Genomic DNA, 16,531 nt, shown 5'->3' with positions numbered 1-16,531 from the left:
AATGGGACCCAGGTTCGTACCTCCGATGCACAACCACAATCTCGATCCAAAAACTGCATCCTCCAGTTAGAAAATCTTAGAATTGATTTGCAATCTGAGATCTTTTCCGGCATTTGCCTCAAGATCTACGTCTCGCATCCATACTTTAGCACGGCACGGATTAGTATCTCTTAGATGGGTAGTTTATTGCATCTGTGTACTTTTCTCAATCTTATTATGGAAGGGACCGCAGAATGCTTTATGACCGGTTCTAATTAAGCCTTTGGATTTCCAGTTTCTTGTTTTAGTCCTTCGCGGACAGGGTTCCTAGGTAGACGGATTGGTCCACCTGTTCAGAATTATGCTCGCTCATTGCAACATTCTGCACACTAGCAGACGCCGTTCGAGTTTGGGTCATCTATTTCGTTTTGGATTAATTGACCCTGAGCCCCTCTTCCTACGATCGAAAAATCGATCGAACAAGAATGTCTACGTTGTCGGCGTATGCCACCTGTTGGGAGGATTTCACCAGTAACGTACCTGTTATTATTTATCTAAGGCAACTTTTCTTGCGATGTATTCGAACACCAAGTTAAATAGGGTGGGGATGAAACCATCCTCCTGTTTGAGTCCCAACCCTATAGGAAAGCTTTGTGTCAGTTCATTTTGGATCTTCACCTGTCCCCCGTTGTTAATGATTGAGGATTTCACTAGCCGGACTAACTTCGGTGAAATTTTTAGTTCGATAGTACTCTCCACAGAAATCAACGAACAGTTGGTGCATATCGATGCCATATTCCCAGCACTTTTCAAGCACCTACTTAACGGCGACTATCTGGTCCATTGTCGATGGTCCAGATCTGAGTCTAGATTCAGATTCTTCACTTATTCAAGTAGGAACCAATCTAATTGGGACCCAGTCCTTAATGGACGAGCCGAAGCAGGCCCCCATCTGTCAGCATTCCTCACCTCGGACCCCAATCGGCGCTACCTTCTGGGGCTAAAGTCTTGCCCATGGGTAAGACCCTATCCACAGACAGCAAACAGCTTTCGGGCCAATAGCCTCCGGGCAAATCATAACCCACGGGCTGTGCCAAGGTTGGGGGAAAGGATCGTTCGGGATACCTGGGGCTAAGGAGAAACCGAAGCGGCAGTCCTCGGACGATCTCAACTCTTCGACACAAAAGGCAGCAAAGAGGGCTCGGCTAGGCCTTCATTTGCGGCCAAGACTATCGAAGCCGATACAAGACCCATCCTTGTATGACGACACTAATCCACCCGGTTACGATACCGACAGGAGGAAACAGCTCCTAGCTGTAAGGACCGCATCCTCGCTAGGCCTTAAGCTTCGCTTTGAGTCGATAGGTTAATACTGTTTCTCCTATATCCAGGTGGAGGTGTTAAGGTTATTCTGGATACCGAGTTGTTCCAGAACCCGTGCATAATTACGCTCCTCTACCGGAAGCCAAAGAGACCACTTTTTGAACTAAGCAGCTCAGACACACTCTTCAGAATTAGTCACGTAGCGTTTTACAGTGTACTCTTGCTGAATGTAATGCGTTGGGAGAATAACGTCCTTACAACTAGGAGGAGTTTCCTCTTCAACTGTTTGTACTGCTCAGTATCGTAATCAGGTGGAATGGTCTCGTCATACAAGAGCCGTTCATCGGTATCAGTAGCACTGAATGCACCCTACTGGTGAAGCCCTTTTTGTTGTTTTTTAAACCAAAAAATTGTGATCGTCGAAGGACAGTGGCGTTTCGGCTTGCTCTTAACCGCAGATGCCCCAGACGATCCTTTCTCATTGGCCTGGTTGTAATAATGGCATAGGTAGGGTTATAGTGCCAAAAGAACAGGCATTCAGCAGTCTAACTATCACAGAGGCATGCGTGCGCATATCGAACGGACAGTTCAGTAGAACTGCACTTAGGTGTTGGCGGACGTACTCGGTCAATCTCGTCAATTTTCGAGCGCAATCCAGATGTTCACTTTCACCATCCTCAACTTCAATAGCCGTTAGAATATTACAAGCAAATAGTTAATGGAAAAAACAACTATAAATCTTGAGAGTAAATAAAGTGAGATACATATTTGTATATACATACAATGAATAGAAAGCTAATGTTACACTGCATAATTGACATACACTGTTTTATTGAATTTCTTTCTTTTTTGAAAGTCTCTCCTTTGCATCATTGGAATATAATGTTAATGCGATAAATTTTCCAATACTTTACGTAGAGTCCCATTTTACTGACCTGGCCAAACTATTTTTTCAATCCAATTCACGTAAGGATACACACGAGTGTAGACACCGGGAATGTTAATATTACCGCATGTGATGCCAAAAGACGTAACACCAATCACAGTGTACATGCAGTACAAATTCGAATGATAAACTTGAAGTGGGCCGCCGCTATCACCCTAAATGAAAATTTAAAATATTTACTATATTCGACATCCTGATTGAACATCTTTACTTTGCAAGTATCCTTCATCGCAGTTCTTGAACCAGCACAAAGTTGAGTCTCCTCTCGAATGCCATCTTTCAGTCCTTTCTTTTCCAGATAATGTTGGCTTACATATGTCATGTTACATTCCTGATGACTGAATTTCGTCAATACAACTTTCAGCAGGTGATTCGAACCTTCGTTTGCTCCAAATTCTGTGTGACCCCAGCCAGATGCAATCGCCAGAGTCTCAGGACCACCGAATTCAGTTGGTAAACACGCTGGTCGAATGAATGGAGTCAACTTCACCTTCTTCTCCATTTTGGCTAAACCTATGTCATTATATTTTGAATTAGTTTTATAATCCGGATGTAGGATGATTTCGATAATCTTCAATGTTTGTGGTTCTGCCTCATCTTCGTCAGAAAGGAGAACTAATTCTCCCAACCGAACGTAACCTGGATTCCCTCTGGAGAGCATACAATGAAGGAAGCTGATCAAATGGGGGGACATAGTTAATGAGAATATCAAAATACTTACGCTTTTGTGCGTAAACAGTGACCAGCGGAAAGAACATACTGGTCGCTTACCAGAGTTCCACCGCAAGACCACCTAAGCCCCCCTTTATCGAACCCTAACAACGCCATATGTGGAAATTCTCTTGGCTTAGCAAGTTCACCTCCAACAATTAATGGTACTGTTTTATGACCACATTTGTCCACTCGTATTCGATCGTTTTTCGCATCCACAGCCAGACTAACTGATTCGATATACTCGAAAACTGCTTCAGTGTATTCCTTGCACTCTGTGAAAGTCAAAGTCATAAATTTGCTAAAATATCACATCAGTCTCCTCTTACTGCGTTGACTTATTGGAGAGTCATCACTGATCATTGGTTCTGGCTCTGGAGGCGGGGGTAGAGTGGGATTTGGACAGCAAACGACCTCATTTCGTCCTTCGAAGCCACATCGAGTAATACGTTGACGTCTTCGAATCTGTGAAATCGCAACTGGACAGTCCTGGATAATTTTACAGGTTCCTGGAGCAGATGTCCTCTGCACTGTACATGGCTCACCTGGAAGTATTAAATTGGATTATGGATTATTGGACATGTCACCTAAGGGTCTCAACAAATCATTACCAGCAAAATAAAGCACACCTTTGTTAACAAAAAAGTAGCAGATTGCAGAAAGCAAAAATTTCAGGGTATTCTCCCACACATAATCTCAACCAAAGAGCAACGCCGAGTTGAGGAAATGTCGCTGTCCCCCCAAGGAGGCAAGATCCTGATCCTACAAGGATCATTACAGTCGAACTTCGACGCCTGTACCCGATAAAATCGACTCCGATATGAACCGCGACTCTTCCGAAGAAAAAGGCAAGGTCCCCAGATGTAGTAAAAGACCAGAAGAGTCCAGAAGCTCACCTCAACCATGAGAAGGACGACGAGTTGCTACGACCGGCTTGTTGCTCGTTTCGGCATTCCCGATATCCTTCGGACTGACGCCGCCACAAACTTGTCCGTCCATATAGTTATCCATGCTCAAAAAGAAAGAAATTCGAGGCAACGCAGCATCCGCAGCGAATCTCTTCTCGCCGGCACGCGTAGCCAGCAGCCAACCATACAAAACGTCAAAAAACCAATCATAATCCACACGCATACCGCGACATCGTCCGACAAAAGTCAACCTCAGTTAAGTCAGCAAAAATCCCCTTTCATTATCATTCTGACAGACCCCTCTACCCCACATTCGTTTGTGCCTCATTTCAGGCATATTATGAGTCCTTCAATTCCATTTTGAAAGAAGGTAACCATTCCTTCTTCACATACACTCCTTCCGACCTCAAACATGTCACCCTAATCCTACTTGGACTAGATTTGAAGTATTCTCCACACAAAATTCCCGCACGAATGAGTCAAGAAATATGAGGAAAGTCCTTCCTGAATCAATTGCGGAGCTAATACTCATCAGGCGCGTTTTAGCAACTGCCCGATTTTCGTGCAACGCCACGGCCGCGAAACACAAAAAACTCTTTCCGACAAGTAAAACCCCACCCTGCCTACCAAACTTCCCCCAAATCTGAACCCTCAATACTAACCACTCTCTTATGCATGGCTTGAAACACCACACGTCCCCAACCCAACTTCGACCTTAACACCGAAATCAATACCCTCTTCAACACCTCCATCTTACACTGACCACTCCACTCAGCTCCTTCTTCCCCATCTATAATTACCTTTTCTCTCCGCTAGAGAACACCAGGTACTTCCTCCCTCAGGTACTTCCGAGTAATGTCACTCACAGTGATATTGCTGAATTTCAATTCAGTAATTAGTCGACAGAAACGGCATGAATTTCCCAACCTCCTTAATATCCACAAGCCCAACTTGCAGCTTCTCACCAATTCCAAATTAAATCCCAATTTTTCTTTTGCGCAACTACCCCACTTTCGTTCTGGCCTTATAGACGGTCAAAGCGGAGGTGCGGCCATATTGATAACATTTCGCATTGACGCCCAGTGAATCTTCATTCCCACAACAGACGTCCCATTTTTCCAGCTAACAGTCACCACCCACTCCCCCCTCCATGATTGTCCTATGTAGCCTCTACTGTTCCGACGAACCCCTTCATCATCTGTCATCTCCAACTTAGTCCGTCACCTCAAATCCCACCCAATTCGCCAAACTAAACATTTCTTCCTCCTATTATTTGGCAACCTAAGCACCAAACATAATGCATGGTTGAACGCAACCACCTCAATGGCAATAGGTTAGCCAACTGATCGCCCATCAATCCCTGTCTCTCCAATTAAGCCTTTTTCTCATTAGCCAACCCACATTCCACAGACAAAACAACCATTCCTATATCGACGTATTCCTTGTGAGCAACACCCTACCTTTTACCAAGCCATACCAACCATCACAGACTTGAGTGACCTTGACAGTGTTGTTCTGCACATCAATGCCTCCAATCGCCCACCGAAAGCCCAACTCAAGCTCCTCCTTCTAGCTCCCCAACCGCAAACGGACAGCCAACCTGTTGTCTTCCCACTTCCCCACCACCCCTTCCTCTGCAGAGACCGAACTGTCATACAGGAGCCCACGGAAATAACACAAAAAGTGTATTACCAAATCATCCCTCCACACTCTTACTAGGGTCTAATCACCCTTCCACGCCAAGTCCTTAACCTCATCAACCAAAAGTCCTTGTCAACTCTACATACAGATACAACTACCTTAAATCCTGAATATATTCCCTTCTTGATTCCATCCTTTGAGCTCGCAACCCACCACTGTTCCCCTATACATTACGTCACAACTGTCACAGTTGTATCCATCATCCCCTCCCAAAACCATGAACAATCGAGCGACCATGATCTCATCCCAATGAATATACTGAAGAAATGTGCTGAAACATTCAGCCCTTCCCTATCCCAACACTGTCCTACAAAAAAAAACAACAAATATCCGGCTCCCTGGGAAGCTACCGCCCAATTTCACTGTTCACCACCTCCTCGAAAACACAACCTCCATGACATAGAGGGTTGAGACTTTCCAAGAATAACTGGGCGCCTTCGATTGTAGAGAACCAAAGCGTAGTTTAATCCTCCTCCTACTCTCAGAAGTAGTAGCTTCAAAAGCAACTAGTCATTCCTCCTAAGCGACTGTATCCTATTCTTACCCACTAAAGGCCCCGCCTTCTTTCCCCACTCTCACCTCAGGATTGCCATATGGTATGACGTCCCGACCCTTCGACCTCAATAAATGCTGCTTGGCATACATCCATCCGCGCCCCTGATGTTGAAGAGGGAATCAAACGAATGACATCAGGCAAAGCGAGAGAGCTTGTTAACATCGCAGCCAAGCTCCAGAGAGCTGCATAACCACTATCCCGGCTCAGGAGACTAGGAAGAACGCCTCCTTCAGGCAAGCGTTAAAGGTTGTTTCCTGTATACTCCTTATTGAAGTACTTTTTTTGGGTAGGCAGGTGAAATGCATTTAAGCACAAAGTACCGGGCTCCTCCCTCAGACAGTCTACCAGCTAAAACACCCCCTGGAACGTCGAGGACTCTGACCCAAAACCATTGGTAAATTACCTCAAGCCAGGTCTATTCAATGTAAGAGTAAAACCCCCTGCAGCAATTTCTCCTATCCATCCCCTTCTTCTTCGCCTTAAGAATGCCTTGAATGCAACACGCCACTCGGCTCCACGTGTCCTACCTGTGCAGCATGGTCTTAATTATGGTTTCCAGGGACGAAAGACACCCTTTCATCGAAAGGTGAAGGCGATGACACTACCACCTTTTGCAGAAAAAAATGTAACAGGCATCATTCACCTCAACGTGCTCATTAGTAAACAACGCCCGCTGGGATAATGAACCTCCGAGAAGCTCATTTTCCTATCTGTCATGATGCCGAGGTATTTCAACGCAGAATAACATCCGGCCCAGGTGCTTTTTGTCCTTCGTGGACAAGACCGCCGCCTCTAGTTCTTTTGCAGTGAAGACTAGGCGTTCCTCAGTACTCACTCCTTCGTAGGTAGCGCCAATTCTGATGAGGTGGACGGGAAAAAAAGGTCTGCATGATTTCTTCCATCTTCGCTGTTTCCATAGAGTAAGGTGACCGACAGGCACCTAGTTTTTTTGGAATCAGCCATCCGAGGTCCCATCCCTTTCTGTCGTTGATCAGCTCCTGCCAGCAGCGTATCTTCTGCCTGTTGATCTCATAGCGGAGTTCCTTTTGCCGACTCTTATATTCTGCGAATCTAAGCGCCACCTCATCTTCACCTCTCGCAAGCCGTGAGCTTAGAATTTCAACCATCAACCAGGTCACAGATGATTTCCCGGGAGGCAGTTTCCTTTTGGGAGCTGCGCTGATAAGGCTCATTGCTGGTTAAACTAGCGATTCGATTGTCGCTGATTTATTACCCTTGAACGAGCTTCTATAAATTTTGCAACGTCCATTTTCCTGATGCTCCACCCGGTAGGCGTTTACCAGACGGCAGAACATTGGTAAGAGCCATTTGTCACTTCGAAGGAAATGTACTGATGATCACTGACCGTGAAATCTTTCGGTACCTTCCATCGTTGGACCGCTGACACTAAGCACTCCGTAGAAAAGATAGTTCCCTCGCAACCAGGTATTGAGGACAATTAGTCCTGGCCTGGAGGCCATCCCCCAAGTATGTATGCTTCGAGGATCTGGTTGAGGCATACCCCATCCTCAGTACCGTTCGCTTAAAAGCAACAAGTCAGCTCTTCTTTCTTTCTTACACCATTTGGCCCGTCATGTTTGCTGGATGTGGATCACGGTGCTTGACTTTTCGCTTTCTGCAAGTCTCCTTTAAAGAACTGGCAACGCCCAGAACCGGGAACATGAGCCATATCTTCTTTCTGCAGGCCACGATCTTTGCAAAGGACGCAGCACTTTGCCGACTCACAAATCTTCGCTTTGTGCCCGGGTTTGCCACATTTGTTACATTTGTTGGGTTGTCCTGCCCCTTGCAAGCCCGTGTTATATGTCTATATGTCCAGCACTTAAAATAGTAGATTGGAACTACCCTTCGCCTTATTCTGCAAATAATCGCTCGCTGTCTTCTCAGGGACAGTGACAATAGCCAATTTTTGTCCTCTTGAGTTGACAGACGTAACTCCCACCTTAAGGTTGCTCACTTCTAGGTAATCCCTTTTTATCCTTCCCCCTTCTTCAGTATTAATGAGACAACCCAGCTCCCTTAGTTGAAGGGTGAATATGGGCTCTAGGCCGGACACCACTATATACTCTGGACTGCCTCACAGAATGTACTCTTCCTGTCAATCTTCGATCCAAGCTCAGCAAATATATCGTCGATATGAGTCCGCCGAATAGATTTAGCCGCTTCTGGTGTGGTGTTGTTGCGGACTTCTCGAAGAACTTCGGCGAAACATCTCCCTTCGTTCGGCTTAATGATAGTGGCCTCTGACCATGGTTTTTATTTAGGGCTGATGTTGCCTCGTAGTCGACTTCGACCTTCCTATAGTGGAGCCACCGGCGTCGCTATTTAACTTAGATTATTGTTGCTGAGTTTTCCAATTTTTTCGAAGCTGATTGGTCTACTTGGTTACCACCTCGCGGAATTCTTCTTGCTGCGTCCTCGTTGGCAGATCCACGCTGTTTCTCCCTCACCTCCTGTTGCCGATTGTTTCTCCCCCCTCAGCCGGGCTAAGAGCACTGCATTTTGTGCAACTAGGGGCTGCTTTAGCGATATTCTTCTTCCTCAGATCCTCTTCAGCTGTCTTCCCGGAATTTCGCTGGTTTGCAGTAAGGTCCAGCAGTTCTTCCATTTCCATTATGTCATTTTTGACATCCATGGAGATGTTTCGCTGGACGATGGTAACAACCTTCATTTTCCGTAAGACCACGTCGTACTTCTTGAGTAGCCTTTCTCCCTCTACCCTTGTTTTTCGGATGAGGTTCATCCACTTTGGTGAGATAACTTGGATTTCCGCCTGCTTGGGGAGTTCGTAGCCCTTTTTCTTGACAAGGGGCTGTTACGTAGCTCGGAGTTTGCCATCTTTTCTCGTGGTCCATTTTGCAAACTCGAATATGATGGCGTCACTCCTTTTTGGCCGCCAGAATTCTGAGCCTCTGCGGTGTCACTCCCTTTTTCACTTCTAATCTCCTTCAACGTTGGGAAAGTAAACCTTGCTACTTTTTCAGTAGGTGGCCATCGTTGCTTCGCGCTTCATACAGAGGGATTTATAGTTGAATCTCCCATTTTAGTTCCAGAAGTGTTGTTGCTCATTCTAAAAAATTCGGCCATTGCCGGTTGTGCATTGTGTTCGTTGTTGCTGTTGTTATTGTTGATGTTGTCATATTAATTTGGGGCATAGCTGCTGCGAACAGGGAAGTCACGCCTGGGTTGTCACAAATCTTGATGGTAGTTTGTGTTGAGAGCAGGATCAGGCGCTGGGCAGGAGTCCATCTCAACTGAGCCGGGAGTGCCAACTTAATGGTGCCAAGTTTATTATCGAGACGGTGGCAACTGTAACATTAACCTGAAAGCCGTTTCCACAGAGGTCACCCCCGATAACAGAATGCCACAGCTGTCAGCTCATGTATAACCTATTCGGAATCATTTGCCTCCACTTTTAAATGACGCTATGCTTCAGTTTCATTATCATCTCATTTAACACTGTACAAGTGGTAAGCTCAGCGCAACGAGACAAACCCAGGACAAACACGGAGACCTATGACATTAAGATTCAAACCTAGAGCAACAAGAATAAGAGGCTGTCGTTCGATTCCCTCAAGGATCAGACCATTAAATGCGCCAGCAATATGTTCGGCCGATAGTAGAACATCAATTTAAGGGTCTATGTCGGGATACCATGCCCATTGTATAATGCATAGTGGGGGTAACTCACTCTATTCAAAAAGAACCTCATTGAATGAACTTAACCTTAAAGTTTTAGAGAGGGGGAGGGGGGTTATTGTGGTTGAAAGGGCATGATCGAGGAAGGAATGAACCTGCTGCCTATTGTGGAAGAGAGGTTGGACCATCTAGAGCTTAATCTCCGAGAGATCTCGTTTTTTGGGGTCCTACCCCACGGCGGTCGAAATCAACATTTTGCCTGACACATGTTTAAAATAGTAACAGCGTACTCCGGTGATACGTTGTAGCCAGGCGTTCACGAGGACTTCGAGTGACAGTGGTGATCACTTTCCATATTTTATTGCCATATAGCAAAAGGGAGTCAATACTAGCAGAGAATAGTGTCAACTTAATTTTGATGCCGGGATAACTGCATTTGAAGATTTTAGTCAAGGCAGAGGAAACAGATCTGACGCTTCCCTCAGGAGTCGTCAGCGATCCTTAACGAGTCGCTTACAATGCAGGGAGTGGCGTCCCCGAGGTGGTGGAAGCAAGTAGTTCTGATCCCCTAACTCACATAGTACCTGCATCCTGGGAAGTAGCCTCGAAAAAGTTTCTAAGTAAAAAGCAAACTACTAATCACCGATTCACATCGGGACACACTGGGAGTCCCCGGAGCCATCGACGTCGAGCTCTGCGAAGGTGCCAGTTGTAGCGTGTATCAAGAGCCAATCCCTTCGGAACATTGGTCAAGTAGTGTAGACCACGTTGCCCCGAGCGTGCACTGATCCGTCCGTGACTTCCGTGATCAGCTAAGCGTAGATCCAGCCTCAGAGAACTGGGGTAGGAGCTTTGTCCCCGAGGGTACACCCGTTCCTACCTATTGCGGTCCGCTCCTTTGCACATGATGCGCTGGTAAAAATTTAAAACTATGACCGCTTAGGGCCTGATAACTACGATATCCGGAGAAACCAGCTTCCTATGAATTGGTGGACGGTCGCTTGACACAACGTCTGAACGACTGAGAGGAGGTATCAACCATATTTACAGAGTACGCTGTGGCAGGAGTTGGTCGACGAAGGGAATAGGGAGCTGTGGGGAGTTGGTTACAAACTGGTAACCCGGAAAATAGGGGCTCTATTCACTTAAGACCTTGTAGATGGACTCCATTCCCTGCCCACTCCGTACAAGATGATGGCGACAGCGTAGAGAGCATCCACTTTTTTATATAAAAGAGTTGGGAAAGGCGAGAGAGAGAGAGAATTTTGCTACTCGGTTGGTGACTTCAAGACAATGGGTGTTCAAGCGGAGCTTATTGTCAAAAGTAACTCAAAGGTCTTGAGTGGAATTTAGGTATCATAAGGAAGGTTCATTAAGAGACTAGGAAAAGGAAGTAGCACACACACTTTCTGACGTTTAGCGCTAAACCAGTCGCGGAGCACCAACAAATCAGAGTGCCTAGGTTAGATTGAAGGGAAACATAGTCCATATGTCGTCGGTATAGAGCAAACAGGAACAAGTAAGAAGGGAGCAGGTCGTTAACATAAAAATAACAAAAGACTTGGAATAGATCCCTGCGGGACGTCAGAGGAGGGGGAGAAGAAGCGGGATCTACAGGCGTCAAAAGAGCCGCAAGATCGGCTGGAAAAGTAAGAGGCAAGCCGTAACACAAATGGTTTGGGAACGCTTAGAGACGAGAGTTTGGATTGAAGCATCTTGTGATTTACGGTATCGGAAACTTTAGCGAAATCAGTGTAAATGGTATATACTTCTTGCCGTGAATTTAGACATTTGGGGACAAAGTTGGTCAACTCGAGCAAGTTGGAGGCAGTGGATCTGCGCTTAGCAAAGCGGTGTTGCTCTTTCACTAAGTGGTGGCCAAAGTGGACGGACAACCAATCGCTGACATATCCACGATTTTGGAACAGGAGAAGAGGAGGGAAATGAGACGGTAATTCTCGGCAAGCGTACGACCCCCACTTTTGTGAATGGGGATGATGAGAGTCTCTTTCTACAACCCGAGAAAATGATTCTCTTCGAGGCTTTTGTTGAAAATAAGAGATAGGAGAAGGGAGATGGACTGACAATTTTTAAGCAAAAAGAGGTTTGGAAGACCATCGTGGTCAGGGCCGACATTGGCGTCAAGTTTGTCAATGAGGTATTCGACAAGGAGAAGGGAAAGAAGGGTAATGGTATTCGATGCGGGGCAGGCTACGTCCACTAGCGGAAGGAAACAGGAGGAAAGGGAGGGCGGGAGTTGCTAATGTGGGACCAGGAAGGTTTGAGGTTTCCGCGATTTAGTAAGTCTTCAACACTGGTCAGACATTAATTTCTGGACTTATGTATTAAGGGTTTGACCGAGGAATGCAGAGTTTTGAAAAAAACTAAGTCAGCCTAGGTTCTAGAAGACTTGTGGACTTCAGTGGTGAAGTAGACAGGGTAAGAGCATAAGCACTTAGGAGAGGAGGGGACGTAACAGGAAAGAAGATCAGATAAAATGATATAGGAGGTGTTGAGAGCTTGGTTACAAGTGGGGAGAGGAGGGGAATCCAGTTGATTCCCGCCAGGGCTGAATTCAGACCTTCGAAATTTGCCTTAGGAAAGTTGAACTTGGTAGGCTTGCGCGCGACAGAGGAGTGAGCATCGAAATCGGGAGTAGGATGACGGGCATCAGGGGCAACGTAAGAAGGCGCATGAGGAGATTGGGAAACGCAACGCACAGGAAGGTTAGAGAGGGCAAAATCAAGAGTGCGATCCAAGTGGTTTCTAGAAAGGTTAAACTGGAGGGCGGCACAGATATTCATGAAAGTGGATAAAGGAAGGGAAGGGTGGGTGGACCTGTTAGGGAGGGAGGCAAGGCTAGGAGAGCATACGAAGATTAATGTCGCCACAGAGGATGAAAGTAAGTAAGGCGAACAAAACGATTAGGACTTCTGATAATCTGTCGAAGACATCCTCACAAGGAGAAGGGGGTTGAGGCAAGGAAAATATGTACAGAATATGATAGAGGGGCATACATTTGTCGAAATGGCTCGTATAGTGACAGAATCATAGGTGGAGGAGGAGATGAAGGAAAAAGGCACGGAAATATAAGCTGACGAGCGTAAAACTATCTACAAATTCAAGAGAGGTGTTTGCTCGTGAAGAACGGTAACGTACATTAGATGAGTGGCAATTCTCTTGACAAAATGAGACTAGAAGCAGATGGACTGCGCGGCTCATAGACAACCTAGGTACGTAGCTAAATTGGAAGCATGGTGAGACTATTTCCTTACACAGCTCCTAAGTGGGCATGGATGTTTTCAGTCTTACCCAAACAAGATTGGAAAGACAAAATCTCCTGATTGTGTGTTGTGCAATGGGATTGTGTAAACACAAAACCTTATTAAAATCGGTTTACTGTCTGTCTGTCTGTCTGTCCGTCTATCTGTCAGTCTGTTTGTCTGTCTGTCCGTCACACGCATTTTTCTCGGAGACGGTTATAGCGATTGACACCAAATTTGGTAAAAAGGTGGGAACTGCGAACGCTCACGCATATAGTGAGTTGTATCCTTTTACGATGAATTTAAGGGGGGGGGGGGTCCCCATACATGGAAAAGGAGGTGTAAATTTTTTTTTTATCAAATATAGCCATGTGGGGTATCAAATTAAAGGCCTCAGTTAGTCCTTTTCAAAGCTGGTCTTAGTTTTGACTTTTTTTGAAAAGGTGGGGAGTGCAGGGGGTTGAAAGTGGCCATTTTTTTAACGAACCCATTCTCAGAAACTACCCAACCGAAAAATCTGAAAAAAATCAGGGGCTGCCACTATATGGTGCACACTCAAATCTCTTTATAAAAGAAATACACGAAACCTTTCATACCTGAAGCGTCTAGCTTCCGGTTTCCCGACTTGTTTGTGTTGTGGAAGGTGGGATGACAGCAACCGTGTTATGCATTACGTTCGGATTCTTCCCGTTGCAGAGAAGTTAGTGCTCAACCGATGGGGGGCCCGGATTGCAGGGGGTTCCTTGAAATAACAGTTACCTTCCTGCTCTCCTCTCCACCTGGTTAAAGGAATTCCGTGAAGACTCCACAAGGCGGAAGATCTCGGGAGCTAGCCCGAAATAATGTGGCAGACGGTTCCAGGCTAACTGCCGGAGTCAACCAGTCTTTGCGTAAATGAATTCACCTACCCCACCTGGGATGGGCTTGGATGTCGGTGGCAAGCCCAAGACAGTCCCGTTAGACCGGTTGAAACCGTTTTTCCAAGAAGCGTGAATGCAGCGCACATTTTGATGTCGGCCATTTGACCGCGACTGAGTATCCTGCCGCAGGCTCTCGGTTTCAGCTGGGGGCGAAGTGCTGTGGCTAAGCGAACGTATATGTTTCGCGAATAGCCTTGACCATAATATCAAGAAAATTATTTTTCGATGTCAAGGAAATAAAATTGGCCACCTCTCGTCATTGTGGGTAGACCACCGCTTAGTTATATTGAAGTTATTCATTGAAAACTGAAAATCCCGGAGTCATTCTGTGGAGTTGAAAATAGGTTCATGGTGACAAAGCTGAAAGGTGAAGACGAACGGCTACTGGGCGAAGCAACCAGGAATGGAGCTGGACGTTCATGGGGGAATCCAATCCCACACCCACGGATGCTGTCTGTAGATTCTGTGAGGGAACTGACCGACACGTTCTGGGACGGTGTCCAGCATTTGTGGAGAGGAGGTTCGGGCACCTGGGAGAATACCAGATGCCAGTTTGAGACACGTGGAATTAGGGAACGTAATAAAGTTCCTTGTCGACATACTTAGTTAGTAGGTATACCTTAACTAGCATAGGAGCACAATAGGTCTTCCAGGACGTAGTGCGACTTCCCTTGACAATATTATTTAATGATTAGCGAATGTGAGACTGGAAAAGTCAAGAGTCGCACCAAACTGTATCTACTATAGTGTATCCATTATAGTGTATCTATTTTAGTGATATCCAAACCTCCTTCAGTTCAGAGCCATATTCAATTCTAGTTTTGTTGAATAAATTTTTCCTGTTTCAAATTAATTTATGCGTTTATAATTTAATGTTTAGATTCTAAGAAAGAGATTCGCGATATTGTCGTAAGATGGATAGTAACACTCATTTCTCTCTAGAAACGACGATGTTTTGAAATATCAAGGTAAGTTAAAACCATAAAGACCCGTAATTTGCATTCAGAATATTCACATATTCCAAAAGTCGATAATTAATGAAAAGTAACCTTAATTAGTATTCCTGAATTTATGGATGCCATAGTGGGAAGGTAAGCATATATAGATACTTACCATGAAGTTAGGTGACCATTTAGAAGTGCTATTTTTCGGGTAACTAAAATGGAATGTGTAAACTTTCAAAACTGATGATTAAAGGCATGTAAACGCGTAATTTCGATTCGTTGACGAAAATAACTCATTACGACCTAAGGACATCAATATTGCTTACAAACTACACGAACTGTAGGATACTATCAACCCGAATATTTTCCGGGAGGAACTTTGACCAACAAGCCAAAAAAAATCTAGATTTTAAGGCCTGCAGATCTCTATGTGTACAAAAGATAATTGTCTAAGTGGAGTAATGAGAATTTACTATCTAAGATGCACAAAAATTCGCAAAGCCAGTTACTCACCGGAATATTGTCCAAAAGCGGTTCCACAAAACACAAAAATATAAACAAAAGTTGTACGCAAAATCATGGTAAAGGATCACAATTGTCACCACCAGTAACGTAGGAACCTGGCACTCCTACTGAAATATCTGATTCGCTAGATACAGCTTCGCAGCTTCCGTGCTGACTGGAGCATCGCCGGTACAAGTGAACAGGTTGCTCCGCAGTCGCTGTTGGGGTGTAATATTGATCTTCGTAGTCAAGCTCAAATGTGAACTTCCCAAATGAGACTGAATCATTGGAAATTTGCAAAGCTTCGTACAGGTCAGAACTGTCGCCCCACGTACAGTATTTAGTTTCCCAACAACAGGTTCTGACAATTTCTAACAATCTTAACTAACAGATGACTTACTTGTTTCGAGGGTGTAAATTATATTTCTAAAGAAGTCGGACTAGCGCCACTGGACGCTTTGTATATAAAGGTTTTGTATTCACCTCTCAACTCAAAGTATTCCTTGATATACATATCTACGTATTTCCAAACTCAACTTCGCCACTGATAAGAATTCACTTTATATGGTAATGTCGCCATACACGTCTCAGGACGCGATAAATTCACGTAAAATACACAATTTTGCCCTTCTATGATTTTGTTAATAATAGCTTGATTTTTGCCAAACTTTCCAAAACTGTGCACTGTGTTATTACTTAAGGTGGGGTTTCGATTAAATTTCCAAAGTATGTTAATATACTATCATTAACTTCATCGGAATTGGATTGTAATTTGAGACCTAGATTTCATATGGTTTTTCTGTTGATTCTGAGAACGAGACCATATTTTGAGCCCTCACTCACCTATGTTTCACCCAATATCAAAAATATTATTTACAGAAGCCGTCCAGGTTTTTGAGCAAGCCAAACGATAGCTGGCGGATGCTACACTCCTGGCATTCCATCAGCCAAATGCACCCTAGCTGTATTCATCGATGCCTCAGACATTGCAGTAAGTACTGCCCTTCACCAAAAGGTGACCCAAATCTGGACGCCGTTGAGTTTCTTCTCCAAGGAATTAAATGCAGTTCAATAGAACTACAACACATATGATTAGCCACGTACATGGCAATCAAA

General features: G+C 45.0%; 1 protein-coding gene across 1 annotated transcript; it reads right to left on the bottom strand.

Moving 5' to 3' along the window:
* Positions 1–2,042: 2,042 nt before the first annotated feature.
* Positions 2,043–15,707, bottom strand: LOC119659825 (serine protease snake-like). Its single transcript, XM_038068111.1, has 5 exons — positions 15,425–15,707; positions 3,289–3,504; positions 2,970–3,234; positions 2,460–2,898; positions 2,043–2,403 (listed from the first exon to the last, which is right to left on the bottom strand). Exons 1-5 carry the CDS (start codon positions 15,489–15,491, stop codon positions 2,230–2,232), a joined length of 1,161 nt encoding a protein of 386 aa, XP_037924039.1. The 5' UTR covers positions 15,492–15,707; the 3' UTR covers positions 2,043–2,229.
* Positions 15,708–16,531: the final 824 nt, after the last annotated feature.

This window comes from Hermetia illucens, chromosome 6 (assembly GCF_905115235.1).
Source record: "Hermetia illucens chromosome 6, iHerIll2.2.curated.20191125, whole genome shotgun sequence".
Taxonomy (NCBI): domain Eukaryota; kingdom Metazoa; phylum Arthropoda; class Insecta; order Diptera; family Stratiomyidae; genus Hermetia; species Hermetia illucens.
The sequence above is the reverse complement of the archived record's forward strand: the minus strand, read 5'-3'. Positions and strand labels throughout refer to the sequence as shown.